A 19,116-nucleotide genomic window follows, 5' to 3' on the forward strand; every position below is an offset into this window, starting at 1 on the left:
AATCCGACAAAAAAATAAAGAAGCTCGTACAGTATTTTATTGTCAAGGTTTCAAGACATGTCTTTTGGCTGCTTTAACTAGTCAGTTTTTTGCACAGTTCATACTTCATAGGGTGATATAGTTTGTCAAACCCTAACAATTATTTATATATAAACGCGCTTTAACACAAAAAGGCACAGCTATAAAAAAAAATATAAAACCATTACAATTTACAAAGTACCAACAGTAGAGTAGAACACTTGAAACACCAAACAGAGAGTACAACCCTAGAAACACAAACAATAGAAAAAGATCTAGAAGAAATCTTCTTATTGCGTTACATTAAAAAGGGATCCATATATCTTCTCTCATCATAGAGGTGCCTAGGGTGCGGCTATCTTGAAAATGGTGCGGTAAAACTATTTATCACCCATATCAACGTCCGAGTTGTAGTTTAGTACGTTTTATGATCCATGTTTTCCTATAAAAAAAAACTCATTGCCGTGTTATAAAATGACTTGGACCAACCCCAACAAACTGTGTATGGGATATATATGCATAAGTAACTGTCATGTCTGTACGTATATGCAGGGCATAACGGTAAACGGCAACGTACAATCTTTGGTGGGTTTTATCCTATTCGTTGATTAATCTCAACACAAGAATATATCCTTTGCTTGGGTACTCTTTATTTTATTTGGAAACGTAATTTTTCTGTTAGAAAGAAATATGAAGTTTCTACATGAATATATAAACTGGATTTTTTTTTTAAAAGAAGCTTATTTGTGACAATAATTTTTGGGTTCATGAAACTCTTTATTCACCTCCTCTTAGCTTAACCAATGAAAGTGTGCCAAGTAATATTACATATAAACAAAAATAATTAATTAAAATTAAAATCAGAAAAACCAAAACAAAATTAGATGCAGATGTATAAACATAGATAATCATCATCACTTGCTCCAAACCATCAAGCTTTGGATAGAAACTGTGAGCCTTGATAATCGCCCCATCGTAAATCATTCTCCGATAGTTTCCTCTCAGCAACCTCCACTGTAACAGATTTGCAGCAACTCGGTGCACAAGTGAAAAGAAGAAACTTTGCAAACACTCGTGCCAAGTAAATAGATCCAAAATTTGTATGCAATTTTATTGATAAGTTTAAATGATCAGTTATAGGAGATTTGAGGACTTTTCAAATTCACAAAGAGAGAGAAGATTAATATGAGATTTTTCGAGCTCCCCTCCAACATTTTAATGGATTTGCTGAGAACTTTTTGTTCTATAATTGATGATATAGGTTTCAAGTTTCAGACGTTATGACCGGTCTCAATGATCTCAATGTTGTTAATGACCGTACAATATGTTAATTCCGGTCTCAATGTTTGACCGGTCCAAGAGTTTTTATTTTTCAGGAAAAGCATTATTTTCAGGACTCATAATTACTGTACTAAAGAATTTTCTAATTAGGCCCATTAATGTCTTAGGTTAGGCCCAACATTTCATGTTTCTGTCAAAGATCCCTTTTCCATAAGTGGAGAAGATCATTTCCTTGAGGAGAGGATACTGAAGCAGAACAAACAACAGCGCCGGTAAACAAGCAAAAAGGATCGTCGGAGCAACAATCCATTTCCCTTCTTTACCCATCATCGTGAATAGCGCCGACGAGAATGCTATAAGCATCGCCGCTATTGAAACGAACAGTATCGAAAGTCCGGCAATCATCTTTGTCGGCAGAAAGACCAAGAAATCGTCGAAGGAGTATCTTGCGGTTAGTATCCCGAGGAAGATGAGGACGGAGGTGCAAGAGGCGAAGCAGGAGATCAAATCTGAGACGATGAATATGATGAATCGCCGATCACGTAGGTGAAAGGGTTTACCTTTTGAATTGTCGTCTGTGCCACCAGGGACAGTGAAGACCGCCGCAAAGGTGACCGTGACGATGAGTGCCGCGACTAAGCTGCATGACATAGCCGTGTCTTTCATCCATTTCTCTGCTTCTTGTCGCAGTCCTTGGTGCTCCTTTGTGAATATCTCGATCGGTGTTTGCTCTTCTGTGTTTACTCTCTCCTTCTCGATCTCCGGTGCGATTCTCTCCACTTCCTGCATTAATCAAGGAAACAGTTTAGACCTCTGTTTCCTCTGTTTTAGCTATGCATGAGAGAAACAGAGCAAACCTTGAACCATTGTAACTCGCGTTGCAACTGCAAAGGTGCGCCAACGACACTAGAGAGCTTGGAAGGAGGAGACGGAAAGCCAGCGAGATGAAGCACACCATTTCCATCACAGTCCTTGTCTGCGAGCAACAAGTACTTTCTGTCGTCCAGACCGTATAGGAGACTAAACACCTTCTCTTGTCTGAACTCGACGGCCAAGAGAAACAGAGTACTGCTCGAGCTTGTTCTCGTGGACCATAGAAGCTCGGAGTTGTTTCTGATCATTTCCACCAAGAAATCCACATTCCCATATCTCACTGCAAAGAGTAAAGCCTCATCCACTGTCTCGGAACGTTCCTTCAAGCCCAAGGCCAATGTTTCTTCTGATATTCCCAGTAGAAGCTTCTTGGCTTGTAGATGCATGACCTTAAGTCGGTACACTTCATCTATTCCTGAAGCATCACTTAAGTAAGATTTAAATTTCATGTGAATCCTTTTGAATAGACTAATACTTACCAGTCCATTTGGAGAGGCCTTTGAGCAGTTTCCTCATCAGAGTATCTGGAAACAAATCGAAACTTTTTCTCACTTTCTTCAGAGGAATATATGAACTTTAATGTATACGGAAGAACTTACTCTGCTGATCTCTGTTTGAACGAGAAGGCTGTGGAAGAGTTGGCAGCTTTACTTGTATCCCTAGCAAGTGAGAGAAGGACAAATTCTTTGATTAAAAATGACAAAATGAGTGATCTTTGTAATGAAGAGGTCTTAGATTAGTACGAACAAGAGTAGATGAAACGTGTCAATGGTCCAAGATAGCAGCCACCAGGAAAAAGATCTGGCTTTGAAGCCAAGACAATGATGGGTATCGACTCGATTTGCGAGTGTTTTGTGACGGCTAAGCGTCTGCTCATGTTGAACAGATCCAACGCGATGTCTAATTATATATAGAAAAACAAATCAAGAAATCATCATCATCAAAACCGCCAAAAATATGGTTTGCTTGATGTCCAAGAAACCGCTTACCAAGCATTTTATAGAAGATGGCATTGAGAAAGAGCAAAGAACCGTGATACCCATCTTGGTCAAGTAACACTTGAACCGGAGTTCTGGTGTAAAGATAGCGAGCCATCTCCATCTGTGTATTCTCAACCGCAACCACAACCGGAATTTGTCCATTGATTCCAGGAATCTCTAGCAGCTTAGGGTTCTTGGCGACTAAGGCTTCAGCAATCTCCATGTTTCCACTAACCGCAACAACAGTGAGAGGCGTGTGGTATGAAGCGTTTTGGCTCATCTTGGGAAGCATTTGTTCAGGTGTCATACGACGTAGAAGCTCTTTAACAATCTCGGGTTTCCCACACGCACAAGCCTTTAACAATGGCGTCTCGTAAAGGTTTATCCATTCGTCCACTGAGTCCGGATGATGATTCAAGAAGTCCTTCACGATTTCTACACGACCTTGGCTTATTCCTTGACTTAATTGTATATACTCATAATATACGTTCGTATTCTTTCCTACATCAACAACAAGATATATACACAGAATAATTTAACCCGACACTTTGATGTATCTCCTTGTAACTTGCTTATAGGCGATTGATTAGTTGAGAATGGTATAAAGAACTCTTACCGCGAAGCCGAGATGTGGAAAGAGCTGATTCGATGAATGGAATCTGGATATTGACGGGGTCATTTGGAACTTCTTCTTCTTCAGGAACTTCTTTTATAGGAGAGACACTGTCGCCTAGACCAGCATGAGGAACCTTTGTATTAGCGAATTTGAAAGGGCTCCTCCGAAATGTTTCCTTCAAAGTTGCGTCTAAGTAATTAGAACTCATTGCCATATCAAATTTGCTTGGACCAAAACCTAATAGAATATGAAAAATAAACAAAGACAAATAGAGGTAATCGGATATTATATGTAAAAGCTCAAGTATATGTAGTAGATATCCGGAAGTATATGCAAGGCATAACGGTAACATACAATCTTCGGTGTTTTCTCTATCCTATTCTTTGATTGGTCTTACATAAGAATATATCCTTTGCTTGGTTACTCTTTATTTTATTTGGAAAGCTTTTCTGTTGGAAAGAAAATTAAAGGTTCTTCTGAAAAATATAAATATTCGACAAATTAGAAAGAAGCTTATTTGTCAAGGTAAAACAATATGCAGTGTTACAAACCGGAACCTTAACCTAGAAGATTACATTCCAATTTGGTTTCTATAATTTCCTAAACAAGAAAATCAATTTTAGGTTCTGTTCTTGTTGTGAGACTGAGGACCATCCACGAACAGAAGCAACTAGCTTAACATTTCTCACCATGTCTTAAGATCTTTGTTGCCTAGAGAGAATATCCGGGGAGTTAATCATCCACAACGAGCTTCTTGTCTACGCTTGAGAAAGATCGATAAAACGCCTTGAAATGTCTGTACGCGATGTCTATATCGTCTGTTCCACAAATCTCTCTCACACTGTCTCACAAGTAACGAGTTCCAAAAACCAGAAGCTGAGTCTAACATATTTTGATTTGGAAACATGAGAAAGAGTTGCTAAGGAATGGCAGTAGTTAACATACCTATGCATAGAAAGCTGAGCTATGCCACAATCAACGGTTCGGATCCCTACTCCTGAAGCCAATATAGGTCCTATTGTTGAACCACATCCCATATCGTTTCTCACCACAAACTCCTGCAGAAATAGCAAAAATCTAAATGTCAGTATTTCATTCTTAAATGTGGGTGGATTAGTGCAGAGCATCTAGAAGATCTATGATGTGTAGATTCATCTTAACATTAAGAAGAACACCTAACCTGAATTGGAAGATCATGGAGCTTTGCTACTTCTTTGAAAAGAAAAGAAGTGATTCCACTGGTTGCATAGCGTTGATTTGCGTTATGTTTGATTACAAGACCCTTGTGTAGTTGGGGACGGTGGTTCTCTTCATGCTTGTCTGCAAAGTTGGGGTGGACTCCATGAGCCATGTCTGCAGACACTGCAACCACAAGAACCCAAACACAAGTTTCAGTAGAAATTAGAAAGTAAGAGATAGGAAACCATCCCAATTTTGTAACCACTGTCTCACAAAAATTCTGGAAACTACATATGCATAAACAACTGCAAAAGTAGAAAGTGTGTACCAAGAAACGATTTCCGGATAGCACGGTCAAATGTACACTCAGTGACCTGCTTATTTCCTAGGGAACTCACAATCCGTCTCATTGCTTGAAACATAGTGGGCGCCCCAGCACCTTGACATGAATCTGAACCAACCTATTGAAACAACACATTTTTAGGAAGAATTTTTACAAAAAGGCTCAGACGGTTCAAGGACATCATCAGCTCAAAGCAAAAAAGTTATGGAAGGTTAAATGCAAGTCCTCTTTATTCAACAATTTTCAGGACAATAGTGCTGCTAGTATGTTACTCGATTTGAAGGAACCTAATAAATATCTTAGAGGAAAAGGGTACCTCCTCGTTGTCAAATAAAGCTATCATCCGGATATCATGTTCAGTCGACAGATTTTCTGATGATTCACATGAATCAATGAGAGCTCTCAAAGCACAGAAACTTGATGCAAGATTATCAAGTCTTCCAGAGAATATGAATTCATTATTTGCTCCTCCAAGGCAGCTAGGTTGGGTGTCACAGATATTTAACTCAAGACTCACTATATCCTCGACCTTACAGTCCAGGTCATCTGACAAAATCTGCAACACGATCAGGAAACTTTGAGATATTTGCGGATTTTACAGTTACCCAAATTTAAACTAAATGATACAAAAATTTAGCAACACTAATGGATTATGATGACACTATGATAGAAACTCGAAATGTTGGTAATGATACAAAAATTTAGCAACACTAATGGATGATGATGATACTATGATAGAAACTCGAAATGTTGGTAATGATATAAAAAATTTAGCAACAGTAATTCCACAGTTCTCATGATCTAATATCTTAGAAACTTGGTGCATGTTCAGAAACGATGCAGAGGAATGACTCTAGTGACTAACCAAATTATGTCATACTCATACCTGCATGAGTAATGGATGATGAGCATCTTTGGAGGATACATTTTTGTCCTTGGACTCTGCTGAGGATTCATCTGATTTTGTTGCCAGTAGCGGAACAAGTTGGGTCTCCAAATTTGGTTTAAATCCATCACTGTTCACTGTGCTAAACAATACACGAAGAACAAAACAGCATGAATGAGCTTCAAAACATAACTCCACTTGATGGCAAATGCATTAGCCTAAAACTTCACTAGACAAGCTCATGAAAGAAATTTACCGATCAAGATGAATGGCCAAAGTGGGTACCCTTAGTAATGGCCTTTTCACTTTGACAAGCCTATGAACAAACGAGCCATCACTGGCTCTCACAATTGCTCGCCCCGCAACACTTAAGTCTCGATCAAACCATGTGTGCCACAAACCACCTCCATAAGTCTGAACATTCACCATGAGATAGCCAGACTTGGATGAAGCAGACTTCGGTTTAAGTTTAAGACACGGGCTATCGGTGTGAGCAGCTATGGCATGAAAACCATTACCAGGCACATACCTACAAAATGAGGAACAAATGTAGGTTCCCTGAACCCAACAAATAAGGAATCTAAGAAAGAAAAAAAAAACGATTTTTGTGAAGAACCCTTCAATTATCAAAGCTTGAACTAGTTCCAGGATTCATTATCAAAGCCAAACCAAATCTTATACCATGGAAGCATAATTGAATCGGAAGACTCACTTTTCTCCGACAGCAAAAGCAACCAAACAGGACATGTTTCGTGTAAAGAAGTAACGGCCACCAGGTTTCAGATTCCAGTCTTCGTTTTCACTGAGGAGATCAAACCCAGCAGCCAAAAGCTGTCTCTTCGCCTCAGCTGCCAGCAAAGAGAAAAAGACCAATGAGAGTCGTCACTTAAAGTTGAATACCGAAAAGAAAACAATATTTCAATATACCAGTGGCGTGAAACTGTGTCCAGGATTCATTAAGATAATCCAGAAGATCCCCAACAATCGACGCATTAGAATCACTCCCCGGCGATCTCGAATCGCGATGGGAGGTGCAGAGGATTGGAGAGACGGAGGAGAAGGAGCGAAAGGGAGAGCGATGGAGATAAGTAGGAAAAGAGAGAGACTGAGAGAGGAAGGATGAAGGATTGAAGATGGAGGGAAGAGAATGAGTTAGTGGAAGACGAGCTATGGCCGCCATTAATTTCGCTCCGGACTCTAAAGATGAGGTCTTCTTCTGTTATCTCTAAAGTCTAAACCATCCGCCGACGATTACCATCCGCCGGAGATTTGAAGACCACTTCGACTTCGAGAACCGGATTTTGTTTCTTACTGTGTGTCCCCAGTCTTCTAATCTTGAGGAGCTGAGCTGAGGGCCATGGCCCATGAGGATTATATGGGCTATGGTGCCACTTCTATGGGCTTTGGGCCCATGTACTCTTCACATGATTTTATTTGGACCAAAGAACCTTTGCCTTTTATGGTCCACACTTGCATCATTCCAATTTTATTGAACGCGTGTTAAGGACGTGTCTTTATGTATTGGGCCTTATTAGGCTTCAGTACTTTGCCCTTGGGCCTTATTAGACATAATTACATGAAAGATGATGACATTAATTTGCCAAAAGTCTTTATCTTTATTGGGTCTCCGTAGACTTTACCAAAAGGTGACTGCAACGAAGCTTCGTTAATGGGTTCCACAACGTCACCTACTTGTTTACTTCCTTTTGTTTTGTTTACTTCGTTGCTTGTTACTCCACTCTTCCTTGCCTTTTCTTCTCTCCACTTATCTCTCTCTCTTTTTCTCATCGGCCTTTGCCATGGCAGATATAATCGGCGGCGAAGTTGTGACGGAGCTCGTGAGGCAGCTCTATGCGGTTTCTCAAAAAACCCTCAGATGCAGAGGCATCGCCAAAAATCTCGCCACCATGATCGATGGTCTTCAACCAACGATCAAGGAGATCCAATACAGCGGCGTCGAGCTCACACCTCATCGCCAGGCTCAGTTGCGTATGTTCTCGGAAACCTTAGACAAGTGTAGGAAGCTCACCGAGAAAGTTCTTAAATCCAGCCGTTGGAACATGGTTAGACAGCTACTCCATGTTAGGAAAATGGAGAATCTTCAGAGTAAAGTGTCTAGCTTTCTCAACGGTCAATTGTTAGTCCATGTTCTCGCTGATGTTCATCATGTTCGAGCCGATTCTGAATTCCGGTTCGATCGGATTGATAGGAAGGTTGATAGTTTGAATGAGAAGCTTGGTTCTATGAAACTCAGGGGAAGTGAATCGTTGCGTGAGGCGTTGAAGACGGCCGAGGCTACCGTTGAGATGGTGACAACCGATGGTGCTGATTTGGGGGTGGGATTGGATTTGGGAAAGAGGAAGGTGAAGGAGATGTTGTTTAAATCCATTGATGGGGAAAGACTTATTGGTATCTCTGGGATGAGTGGTTCAGGGAAAACCACTCTTGCCAAAGAGCTTGCCCGGGACGAGGAGGTTCGAGGTAATGACTTTTCTTTGCTGGCCTCTGATTCCATATCGTTTGTTAATTTGCTTGGTACATCTTTGTGATCTCTATTGCAGTGGCTTTGTGGTGTTTCTTAATGGTATATTTTGTTGGTTTATCTTGATGATCATGCTTCTATTGTTTTGTTGTATAGTTGAGTTGCTAAAATTGCTTTCATTTACTGCTTTTATACAGGCCACTTTGGGAACAAGGTTTTGTTTCTGACTGTGTCACAATCTCCCAATCTTGAGGAGCTTAGAGCCCATATATGGGGATTTCTTACTAGTTATGAGGCTGGGGTTGGTGCTACTCTTCCAGAATCGAGGAAGCTAGTGATCCTTGATGATGTTTGGACAAGGGAATCTCTGGACCAGCTGATGTTCGAAAATATTCCTGGAACCACAACTCTTGTGGTCTCACGGTCTAAACTCGCAGATTCTAGAGTCACTTATGATGTAGAGTTACTCAATGAACATGAAGCAACGGCCCTGTTCTGTCTCTCTGTTTTCAATCAGAAATTAGTGCCTTCAGGGTTCAGCCAAAGTTTGGTCAAGCAGGTAATTGGTCTGCTTTAGGTGACACATGCATAGTAGCAATGTTCTTTTTTGCTTTCAGTACTCATATTGTATTGACTCTGTTTGGTAGGTTGTTGGGGAGTGTAAAGGTCTACCTTTGTCTCTGAAAGTCATTGGTGCTTCATTGAAAGAACGACCTGAAAAATATTGGGAAGGTGCAGTGGAGAGGCTATCAAGAGGTGAACCTGCTGATGAAACTCATGAGAGTAGAGTGTTTGCTCAAATCGAAGCAACTCTAGAAAATCTTGACCCTAAAACCAGAGATTGTTTCTTGGTTCTCGGTGCTTTCCCTGAAGATAAGAAGATCCCTCTTGATGTTCTCATCAACGTGTTGGTTGAGTTGCATGATCTCGAGGATGCAACTGCTTTTGCTGTTATTGTTGATTTAGCAAACAGGAATCTCCTTACTCTTGTGAAAGATCCAAGGTACGGTTGGTTATAAAACTCTTTATGATCTGATCTCTTGTAGCCACTTTCAACGGTTTTATTCGTTCTTAGCTAATGTAATTACCATCGATAAATTTTCAGGTTTGGACATATGTACACTAGCTACTATGATATATTTGTCACGCAGCATGATGTTCTAAGAGATGTAGCACTTCGTCTTAGCAATCATGGGAAAGTAAATAACAGAGAGCGGTTATTGATGCCAAAAAGAGAGTCAATGCTTCCGAGAGAATGGGAGAGGAACAATGATGAGCCATACAAAGCCAGAGTAGTTTCCATTCACACAGGTAAGGATTTGTTACACGACCATCTTCTAATGAATAATTTGGTTTGTTACTAGAATAATAAAGTTTTGATATGGATTTCTGTTTTATTTTACAGGAGAAATGACTCAGATGGATTGGTTTGACATGGAACTCCCTAAGGCTGAAGTTTTGATACTACACTTCTCTTCTGACAAGTATGTATTGCCTCCTTTCATTGCTAAGATGGGCAAGCTTACAGCGCTCGTGATCATCAACAATGGTATGTCTCCTGCGCGTCTACATGACTTCTCCATCTTTACCAATTTGGCCAAACTCAAGAGTCTCTGGCTTCAGAGGGTTCATGTCCCTGAACTCTCTAGCAGTACAGTGCCCTTGCAAAACCTCCACAAGCTGTCTCTCATATTCTGCAAGATCAACACTAGTCTTGATCAGACAGAGCTAGACATTGCCCAAATCTTCCCAAAATTGTCTGATCTTACAATAGATCATTGTGATGATCTTCTGGAACTACCTTCGACCATCTGTGGAATCACCTCTCTCAATTCCATCAGCATAACAAATTGTCCCCGCATCAAGGAATTGCCTAAGAATCTGAGTAAGCTAAAAGCCCTTCAGCTTCTGAGGCTATACGCTTGCCATGAGCTGAATTCTCTGCCTGTGGAAATCTGTGAACTGCCAAGACTAAAGTATGTTGACATTTCTCAATGTGTCAGCCTGAGTTCTCTTCCGGAAAAGATAGGAAAGGTAAAGACACTTGAGAAAATCGACACGAGGGAATGCAGCTTATCGAGCATACCAAACTCTGTGGTTTTATTGACTTCTCTACGCCATGTAATATGCGATAGAGAGGCTTTATGGATGTGGGAAAAGGTCCAGAAGGCGGTTGCAGGACTTCGTGTTGAAGCTGCGGAAAAATCTTTCAGCAGGGATTGGCTCGACGATTAGGTTCGTGATTCTCTCCCTCCGAGCCCTTAGAAGCATGTTGTATAAAATACTTAATTGCTAATCTGTAGCAAAGTCTTGTATAATATTATATTTTATGAGCACACTCAAGAGTCAAGAGTCAGTGCAAACTTCGTTCTTGCTCTTTCTCCAGAAATTTATCTAACTATAAAATTTCCATTCAAGAATCAGATTTATGTTAGTATCATTCCAGATTCCTTTATTAGAGTAGCTTTTGAGCCAACGCCATAATTGATTTATGATTTTATTTCAAGAAAATGAAAGCGTGGGTGCCAAGACACCTTTGCCTTTTATTGCCACAACTCCACACACAAATGGGACTAACACAACAAAGAAGTACCCGTTGAAACACAAACATTACATCCTCTAGACGACCACGGCTTTCTGATTTTGGCGACATCCTTCTGTAATATCTTCTTATGGTAGCCAGTTCTTTGTATCGCGGTAGAAAAGTCGTTTGCCATAGGTGGAAGAAATCATCTCCTTGAGAAGAGGATATTGCAACATCAAGAAGAGAAGCGATGGGAAGCTGGCGAGTGGCTTCAGTGGGTATACAAGCGCTGGCTTGTGACGCATTGACGCGGAAAGCGACGTGATAAATGCAACAAGCATTGAGGCAATAGAGATAAACAGAATGGATTGACCCAATATCATCTTTCTAGGAAGTGATACAATGAAGTCATCAAAAGAGTATCTTGAGGTCAGAATGCTGAGGAATATGAGCACAGAGATGCAGGAGGCGAAGAAGGCGAGAGTGTCTGTGAAAATGAACGCTCTGAAATGTAAGTCATTAAGAATAAGAGGTGAACCCGAAGTTCCATCAATACCTCCAGGAACAGTGAATATGGCTTGAAAAGTGACAGTTGCAATGAGAGCCGCCACGAAGCTACAAGCAGTGGCAGTGTATTTCATCCATTCTTCTCCTTCTTTTCGTAGATGTTCGTGATAATGTTCGAATATTTGTCGCGGGGTCTTGTTGTCCTTGTTTTTTTGCACTACTTCACGTTCTGATACCAAGCTCTCTACTTCCTTAAACCATTGAGACTCTCTTTGCATCTTGAGAGCAGCTCCAGAAATCTTAGAAAGTTGGTCGGGAGTAGAGAGACGACCGGCGATATGGAGAATGTTATTGTTTCCTTTGTCGTAAGATCTAAGAAGCGTGACCTTTCTATCATCTAAACCATGTATGAGATTAAAGATCTTCTCTTTCTTGAATTCAACGGCCAGCTGAAAGAGGTTTCGGCCAGAGGTAGGGTTCAAGATCCAAAGAAGTTGAGAGTTACATTTGATAATCTCGATGAAAAAATCCCTGTTCCCACTCTTCGCCGCTTCAAGTAGTGCTTCATAGACTGTTTCTTTCCACCTGATCTCGTTCTTGGCCATGATATCTCGTAGTGATGTGCACATTTGTTTTAGCAACTTTTGAGCTTGAGAATGTCTTTTTTTTAGATCATATGTTTGCTTGATTCCTATGTTGAAAAAAAAAGGAGTACATCTTATATTGTTATGGAAGCCACACTAAATAGCAGAAAACCCTAATATATGATATAAAAAAGCATATATTCATCACATATATAATTAACTCATCATGTGAATACTGCACTGAGTGTGACCACATAGTTAAATCTATCTACTAATTAAACTACTAAATGCACGTTTAATTAACGTCATTTCGAAATGAAGCAGACAAGTCCTGTCTATGTGAACTCTATTGTAGCATAGATCATAGATGCATCAACTTTGGATAAAAATTAGACCATAGTTAGACTTACGTACCAAACCATTTAAGAAGACTTTGGGGTAGTGTCATACAAAAAAGACCTGATGTAGGAAATAGATAGAAACTTCAAGTCGAGGTCAAAAGATAAAGAAAAAAAAAAAGATAGAAACTTCAATGTGTGTATATATAGCAAATGTTTAGGAAAAAAAGTCCAAATTATAAGAGTGTATGTGAGTGGCGTACGATTGTCTCGGTTTGGTCTCGGATTCTCAGATACACGTATACCTAACAAAGGAAGAAATTTATATAGGAACAATTAAGTTCAAGAAAATTAAATGAAAAAAGAACCAAAAAAGGAGTTTAATGGATTATTATATAGATAGATCATATTTAAGTACATACACGAGTAGATGAGGTGTCGCCAGAATCCAAAATTGCAGTGGCTACGAAACAGGTCAGGTTTCACAGCTATGAACTTATAAATAGGTAATCTTTGCCTTGCGTGTTTAGTCACGGCCACAGACGGTAAATGCTTGATGATGTCCAACGCAATGTCTAACAGCCCATGAAACCAAGCTATTATATTGAATGCCCACTTATTATGTTACACTATTTTTATCATAAAGCATGGCCGAAAATTTTTGTAATCTAACAACTAACATATATGACCACAACTAAAACAAATCATGAATTTTGATCACATAATTAAGCAACCGAAATTAGTGGAGTAGCTCACCTTTTCATACGCTATCTACAAATGTTCATGGATATTCTCATATTCATTTAAAACCCAATTTTTCTGTAAAAAGAGTCTTTTTTTTTTATAAATATAAAAGAGATTTTCATCCATTGATGTTCCTTATATTATATATCAGATTAGATTCCTATTAATACTAATCGATCAAAGATTCCTAACATTTCCGGTTGAGGTTTCCATTGTACTACTACAGTCTACAGCACTAGTTGTGTGTTATCATTGCTTCAAGTGCGTTACATATCATTATCAAGTAGTTAAAAGACTTACCAAGAAATCCATAAAATATGGCATCGAGAAGGAGACATGTAGCCCAATATACATCATTATCATTCTCCAAAACAAGAGGAAGGGTTCTCTTATAATGATTGTAATAAAGGTAGTCAGTGACCTTTTTATGCCCTGCATTAGATGCCCGCACAACCGGTATAGCTAGCCCATAGCGAACTGAATTATTACGAGCAAGCGGCTGGTTGAGATGGGGTTCACACAGTTGCTTTACCCTCGTCAAATTGCCATTCCCGGCAGCAATATCGAGCGCTAAACTTTGACAATAAGCATCGTTTTCCATTTGGCCACGACTCGTCATTTCGTCCAATAGTAGCTTCTTGACGATCTCCAATTGACGTCGACTACATGTTTTTTGCCATGTTATCTCAAATGCGTCCATCAAGGCAGTAATTGTCTCTGTCTGCAGGTTCAAGAAGTTTCTTTTCACGCGCTCCAAATCATCGTCGCTAATTTGCTGTGATAGTGATAAATTTTCACAAATTTCACCTAAAACTGCAACCGCACATGAAGAAGAAAATAACATAACCAATTAGATAGAAATTAAATTATCCATAAACAAAATTACATATAAATATTTTGTGCTGAATGTAGAGCATCTAATTTTACATCAAGCAGCCTGATACATATATAAACAAACATAACCTAACTTAGAAAACAAGTTATGAGAACTATGACGTACAATATGTAGACCGTTGGAAGTTACCAAAATCTCCTCCCAATAAAAAATCAGATCAGGAAACGAAGTAAACTTAACGTGGACGAAACATGCGATGTGTTTCATTTACAATGAGAATTGCCACAAGTGATAAGTAGTAATCAACGAAATGATGAAAAGAAAAACTGTTTACCTTGCATTTCGTCCGAAGAACCTGGCACTCCTTGTGAAGAACAAATTGGAGTTGTACTGTCAATTTTCTTCTCAAAATAAATCTCTTTTGTGATTTGCGATTTGATGAAATGTTGGCACAGTGAGCTTGCTTAAATAGACTTTTTTCGCTTAAAGTTAATAATGCGCAATTAACTTTCACATCATCACATTCTCTTACTGTCTTCATACGTCATCGCATCTAGTTTCTTACTAACAGTTTTTTTGTTTGTTTTGAGTTCTCCCAACTAGGGCATGACTCATGTTCTTATCAGTAGGATCATTTTGTTTGTTTGACTCTAATTCTTTTCCTGTTTTGTTTTAATTCCTAAAAGGTCAACGATAATTTGATAAATGTTTAACGATCATTTTTACCAAATATATTATAAAGTCTGTAATTAGAAATATCTCATGTTGTACATTTTAAATTCTTTTGACATTTTCGCATATATATTTTTAAGAAGTCCTTTTTATATGTGACGTTTGTGTTTAGTCCCTTTTGGAGAATCCATCAAACTAGTGAACTTATTCTATTCCTTGTGAAATTTAAATAATATGAAAGCTGTCACCAAGAAGTAGAATTAGTCATCAAAACAATAAAATAAACTTCAGCGAAGTGTTTTTTTCTCCTTTTATTATATTATTGACATTTGGGACGACAAAAGTAAAGTGACCTTTGGGAAAAGAAAACTAGAATCAGTCACCAAAACAATTAAAAAAAACATATGCAAGAGTATTGCCGAATAATTATGATGGATCCCACGTCGAAAAGTTCACTCGTTAATTAGTTTGATTGAAAGTTCATAATTTTAAATGATCAAAAAAACAGTCCAAGTAGGATTCATTGTTGGTTCGAGGGTAAAATGCGGTTTGAGATAGAGCGATTATTAAGAGTCGTTATCACGAAAAAGCATGTTGGATCCCAAATTTAGAATATATGATATTAATAGTTATATATTAAGGAGATGAACAAATACACTCATGCCACTTAAGGAGATTAATAAGTCTAATCCACAACTTTGTTTTGCATTAAGCTGTTATTAGGTGTGTTACGGTGAATAGATAAGTCCGCATGCTTGCCCGTGTCCTATACTTCTTTCTAATAAATTAGACCGCTTCGAAAAACCACCAAATTTTGCGTCCAGTTTTCAGGTTAACCACAGACTAATTAAGGTAAGGGAGGTTTCAGATTTGTAAAAATTGAGTCTTCTACGAATTTTCTAAACGCACCCAAATCAAGTGTCAAGAACCCATTTATTTTTTAGCCACAGTGGTTCAATTATAGTATCACGAATTTCCACATAATCTTCCATACAGAAGTCTGAAAGTTTCGCAAGCACAGATATGATTGCTTTAAAGGATAAAGAGCAGTTTTGTTTTAGAGCAAACAAAAGCTCATTTAGTAGCTGTCAATGTCAGTTTCAGGCCTTCTCAGGAAGTAACGCAGACAGTTCACCAAAACCTGCAGGAGATAGTTGATTCTTTTTACCTCTCTCTCTTCTTTTAAAGGTGCAAAATACAAGACTAACAGAAACAAAAACTTACCTGTGACAAAGATCTGTTTAGAGCTTGCCCTTGGTAGCTTACGTGAAACTTGTCTTTCGCAACCAGTCCCTGAGAGAGACAATGGAGACGTACTATTATAATGCATAGCATAGAAATGGAATCACAGTGTATGTACTTATGTAGGTTTTGACTACCTCTGTATCTATCTCTGCGGATTCCACGTCTATGTTGACATCAGCCATCACTTTGATCATCTCTACGACAAGACCTGGCCTGTCCGCTGTCTCTATGACAAGCAGGCTAGAGAAAACAGGAAACAGGCGAGAATTATGTAAACTATTTCAACAGGGCTATTCTTTATATATGATTTTGTGGTGTCATTAATAATGCTAATAAATATGGTGAATACCTCCTCTTTGGTCCATCTTCTTTCACATGTATATGAGTTGCGATATCGACATCAATCTGTACCAAATAAATCCAAAGCAGAAATGAGACATCAGTAACCTAGAGCTAGCTTTTAATGACTGCAAGCTTCTTTATAAAACTCGACTAAGACATTAGAAAAGAGTTTGTATAAAACACAGGACACAAAAGTAATCATCCAATAAGCAGAGTAAACATTACCTTCTTTTCGGGAGCCTTTATTCCAAAAGTCTCACCCATTGCAAGTTGCTCACTGCATTCCTGCAAAACAACCAAAGGCAATGTTCAAAAAAAAAAAAACAGCTGCATGCAAGCCTCTTTGAATGTGAATGTGATTACGGTAAAGAGATAAAGAAAACTGTAGGCAGACCGGATGGTATTTCAAGAGATTGTTGATGATTGTTAATCGGATTTGTTCCAACAAGTCAGGATCTTCCACTTTCCGGCCAGTGTCTCTGGTGTGAAAAAGAAAATTTATTTCAGGCATCTGTAACAACTGACAATGCAGGTTGCTGAAGATGATATATGCACACAACACCAATAATTCTCAAAAACAGAAAGTTCTTTTTTATCAGATTCACTTGTCTCAAGCTAATTATCTAGTTTAGAAAGAATTCTCCAGAGAAATGATATAGCCCAATGTCAAGCATGAACTTCATAGGACAACTGCAGAATTCTATACTAGCATAATTTGAGATAAGGGAAGATCATATCAGCACTAAGCAGTTTGAGACAAAATTGTGCATCCTATTGAACAAGTGAGAAGTCAATAAGTGATAGAAAATCATCTAAAGCAAAGGGAGACCAGGAAAAGAAAGGCCTTTCTTACCGTTTCGTTATAGAAAATTTGGTCTGCTTAATGGATCCTTCAGTTGAGACAGTTCCTTTTATTACATCCAATCCCAAATCTTTCAGCGCCCGCATCTGCCACACACATATGATTCATAAGCCGAAAACAAGGCAAGTTTACATCTGATTCTGATAGTAAAAACGCTACAAATCAAGAAAAGCTAAAGTTTTTTCACATCGATAAGATAGAACAAAAAACCAAAACAGGATATAGAATCCCTCACTGTGTCAATAAGAGCCCCAAGACGATTTCCAAAACTGAGTTGTACAATAGTAGCTTCAGGGTCAGCATCCTGGTCTATCATAACCATTGGCATTGGAACAACGTCGTCATCGTCTTCCGATTTCTGCGATCAAATTTTCCAGCAAATGTCATCTCAAAGCACACGTGAACACAAAACTCATACGCAGACCGTTTCCCTATTAAACATGAGAAAATCAAATCACATATCAAATAGCATACACATGAACACATAACGACATACTCCCTACATTTCCTTGCTGAGCTTCTGAGAGCGAACATACATGCAAGTCAAATCAATAGATCCAAGAAACATCCGACGAAACAAAAAAAGACTGAAACAAGTTACTGACCGGATACGATGGAGTAGCGGCCGAATCAATGCTGTTAATCGAAGCATATACACGGTTTTTAATACTGCATACAAAACGAACAAGCACGGAAAGATATATCAGCAACCTCAGATACATCATACAAAGAAGAATTTGGAATCGGTACATAGAGAAACCAAACTACCAAGCAACTTATTCTAATTATCTAAAGAAACCATAAGAACTTCAATCTCGAAATCGAAATTTAATCTACCTTTGCTTTCTCAAATCTCTTAAGTTCAAGATTCATAACGACCAATACAACTACTCTAAACGAGAATCTAGTATAATAGTTCCGTTTGCCGGATCGTTCGAGCACATACAGAGCAAAGATTTTTAGTCGAATCAAGCTTAATAGTAGCTGAACATAAAAGACGAAGCAAAGATTACTCAAATCGATTTAGCAGAAGGAGCAAGAAGACTATAAATCTCCATCAATTCTAGTAAAGGAAAGATCTAAGAGCGAGACACGACGCATAAGAAATAGGAAAGAGCCTAACCTCTTCGTCAAGAGAGACATTACACCTCCGACGAACTTCCGGCGATCATCGAACAAAGCAGGCGATAGATCTGGAGAAGCAATTTGAGCGGGAAAACGAGTCTGCCTACTGATTGCAGAAGAAGGACGCGAAGCTAACGAAGAAGAAAACTGAGTAACAGAGAAGATGGAACTCGAGAACGCCATTGAAGTTTGAAACAAGAATATTTTTTTTCTTTCTTTCTCCTCCGAAGTCAGAGAGAACACCTTAATCTATAAAATGGCGAGAGAAATTGGCGTTTAGTGATAACAAAAAGATGATGGAGTGCTGAATCTGCTGATGTGATGTGTGACGTCACTATCGAGATGCTCCACCTATACATCTACTAAGCTTTTATTTTATTTTTATTTTATATGGTTTCTACAAGTAACTAATTGAATATTTGCAAATTGCTATAGAATAATGTGATCATAGTGAGACGAATGTAGATGCAATTATTTGCTTGCTGACGTTCAAACTTCTACGCTGCAAGTTACCAAATATCTTCTCTTTTCTATTCTTTTACCCTCCAAGCCAATCGGACTGGTTTGCTGTTTGCAGATTTTTTAAATTAAACCTGCTAAAGAATTTTAAAAAATATTTTGTTTTGTCTCTAATAAAAAGTTTAAAGTAAAAAAATCTTGTATAAAAAATTAAAAACTTT

General features: G+C 38.6%; 5 protein-coding genes across 7 annotated transcripts; 1 reads left to right on the top strand and 4 right to left on the bottom strand.

Moving 5' to 3' along the window:
* Positions 1-1,120: 1,120 nt before the first annotated feature.
* On the bottom strand, positions 1,121-4,032 carry AT5G04700 (Ankyrin repeat family protein). 2 transcript variants are annotated; one of them, NM_120552.2, is made up of 7 exons: positions 3,769-4,032; positions 3,162-3,653; positions 2,920-3,072; positions 2,772-2,831; positions 2,652-2,696; positions 2,157-2,587; positions 1,121-2,082 (listed from the first exon to the last, which is right to left on the bottom strand). In NM_120552.2, exons 1-7 carry the CDS (start codon positions 3,980-3,982, stop codon positions 1,468-1,470), a joined length of 2,010 nt encoding a protein of 669 aa, NP_196090.1. In that variant the 5' UTR covers positions 3,983-4,032; the 3' UTR covers positions 1,121-1,467. The 2 variants fall into 2 exon arrangements, with proteins under 2 accessions (NP_196090.1, NP_001331401.1); NM_001342789.1 differs by having other exon boundaries at positions 1,121-2,587.
* A 185-nt stretch (positions 4,033-4,217) lies between these two features.
* Positions 4,218-7,503, bottom strand: AT5G04710 (Zn-dependent exopeptidases superfamily protein). The gene is made up of 9 exons (NM_120553.3): positions 7,104-7,503; positions 6,889-7,024; positions 6,433-6,705; positions 6,177-6,318; positions 5,607-5,846; positions 5,276-5,408; positions 4,949-5,130; positions 4,714-4,826; positions 4,218-4,609 (listed from the first exon to the last, which is right to left on the bottom strand). Exons 1-9 carry the CDS (start codon positions 7,354-7,356, stop codon positions 4,501-4,503), a joined length of 1,581 nt encoding a protein of 526 aa, NP_196091.1. The 5' UTR covers positions 7,357-7,503; the 3' UTR covers positions 4,218-4,500.
* Positions 7,504-7,816: 313 nt separating this feature from the next.
* Positions 7,817-11,135, top strand: ADR1-L2 (ADR1-like 2). The gene is made up of 5 exons (NM_120554.2): positions 7,817-8,657; positions 8,856-9,217; positions 9,306-9,661; positions 9,764-9,969; positions 10,064-11,135. The coding sequence occupies exons 1-5, from the start codon at positions 7,976-7,978 to the stop codon at positions 10,891-10,893; spliced, it is 2,436 nt and encodes an 811-aa protein (NP_196092.1). The 5' UTR covers positions 7,817-7,975; the 3' UTR covers positions 10,894-11,135.
* A 57-nt stretch (positions 11,136-11,192) lies between these two features.
* Positions 11,193-14,679, bottom strand: AT5G04730 (Ankyrin-repeat containing protein). Its single transcript, NM_120555.3, has 6 exons — positions 14,525-14,679; positions 13,656-14,168; positions 13,034-13,186; positions 12,875-12,916; positions 12,688-12,732; positions 11,193-12,380 (listed from the first exon to the last, which is right to left on the bottom strand). Exons 1-6 carry the CDS (start codon positions 14,529-14,531, stop codon positions 11,329-11,331), a joined length of 1,812 nt encoding a protein of 603 aa, NP_196093.2. The 5' UTR covers positions 14,532-14,679; the 3' UTR covers positions 11,193-11,328.
* Positions 14,680-15,138: 459 nt separating this feature from the next.
* Positions 15,139-18,778, bottom strand: ACR12 (ACT domain-containing protein). 2 transcript variants are annotated; one of them, NM_120556.3, is made up of 10 exons: positions 18,435-18,778; positions 17,917-17,980; positions 17,547-17,669; positions 17,303-17,397; positions 16,844-16,928; positions 16,675-16,734; positions 16,457-16,512; positions 16,242-16,347; positions 16,087-16,155; positions 15,139-16,003 (listed from the first exon to the last, which is right to left on the bottom strand). In NM_120556.3, exons 1-10 carry the CDS (start codon positions 18,617-18,619, stop codon positions 15,941-15,943), a joined length of 906 nt encoding a protein of 301 aa, NP_196094.1. In that variant the 5' UTR covers positions 18,620-18,778; the 3' UTR covers positions 15,139-15,940. The 2 variants fall into 2 exon arrangements, with proteins under 2 accessions (NP_196094.1, NP_001190227.1); NM_001203298.1 differs by lacking the exons at positions 16,844-16,928; positions 17,303-17,397; positions 17,547-17,669 and having other exon boundaries at positions 15,770-16,003; positions 18,435-18,708.
* Positions 18,779-19,116: the final 338 nt, after the last annotated feature.

This window comes from Arabidopsis thaliana, chromosome 5, assembly GCF_000001735.4.
Source record: "Arabidopsis thaliana chromosome 5, partial sequence".
NCBI classification, from domain to species: domain Eukaryota; kingdom Viridiplantae; phylum Streptophyta; class Magnoliopsida; order Brassicales; family Brassicaceae; genus Arabidopsis; species Arabidopsis thaliana.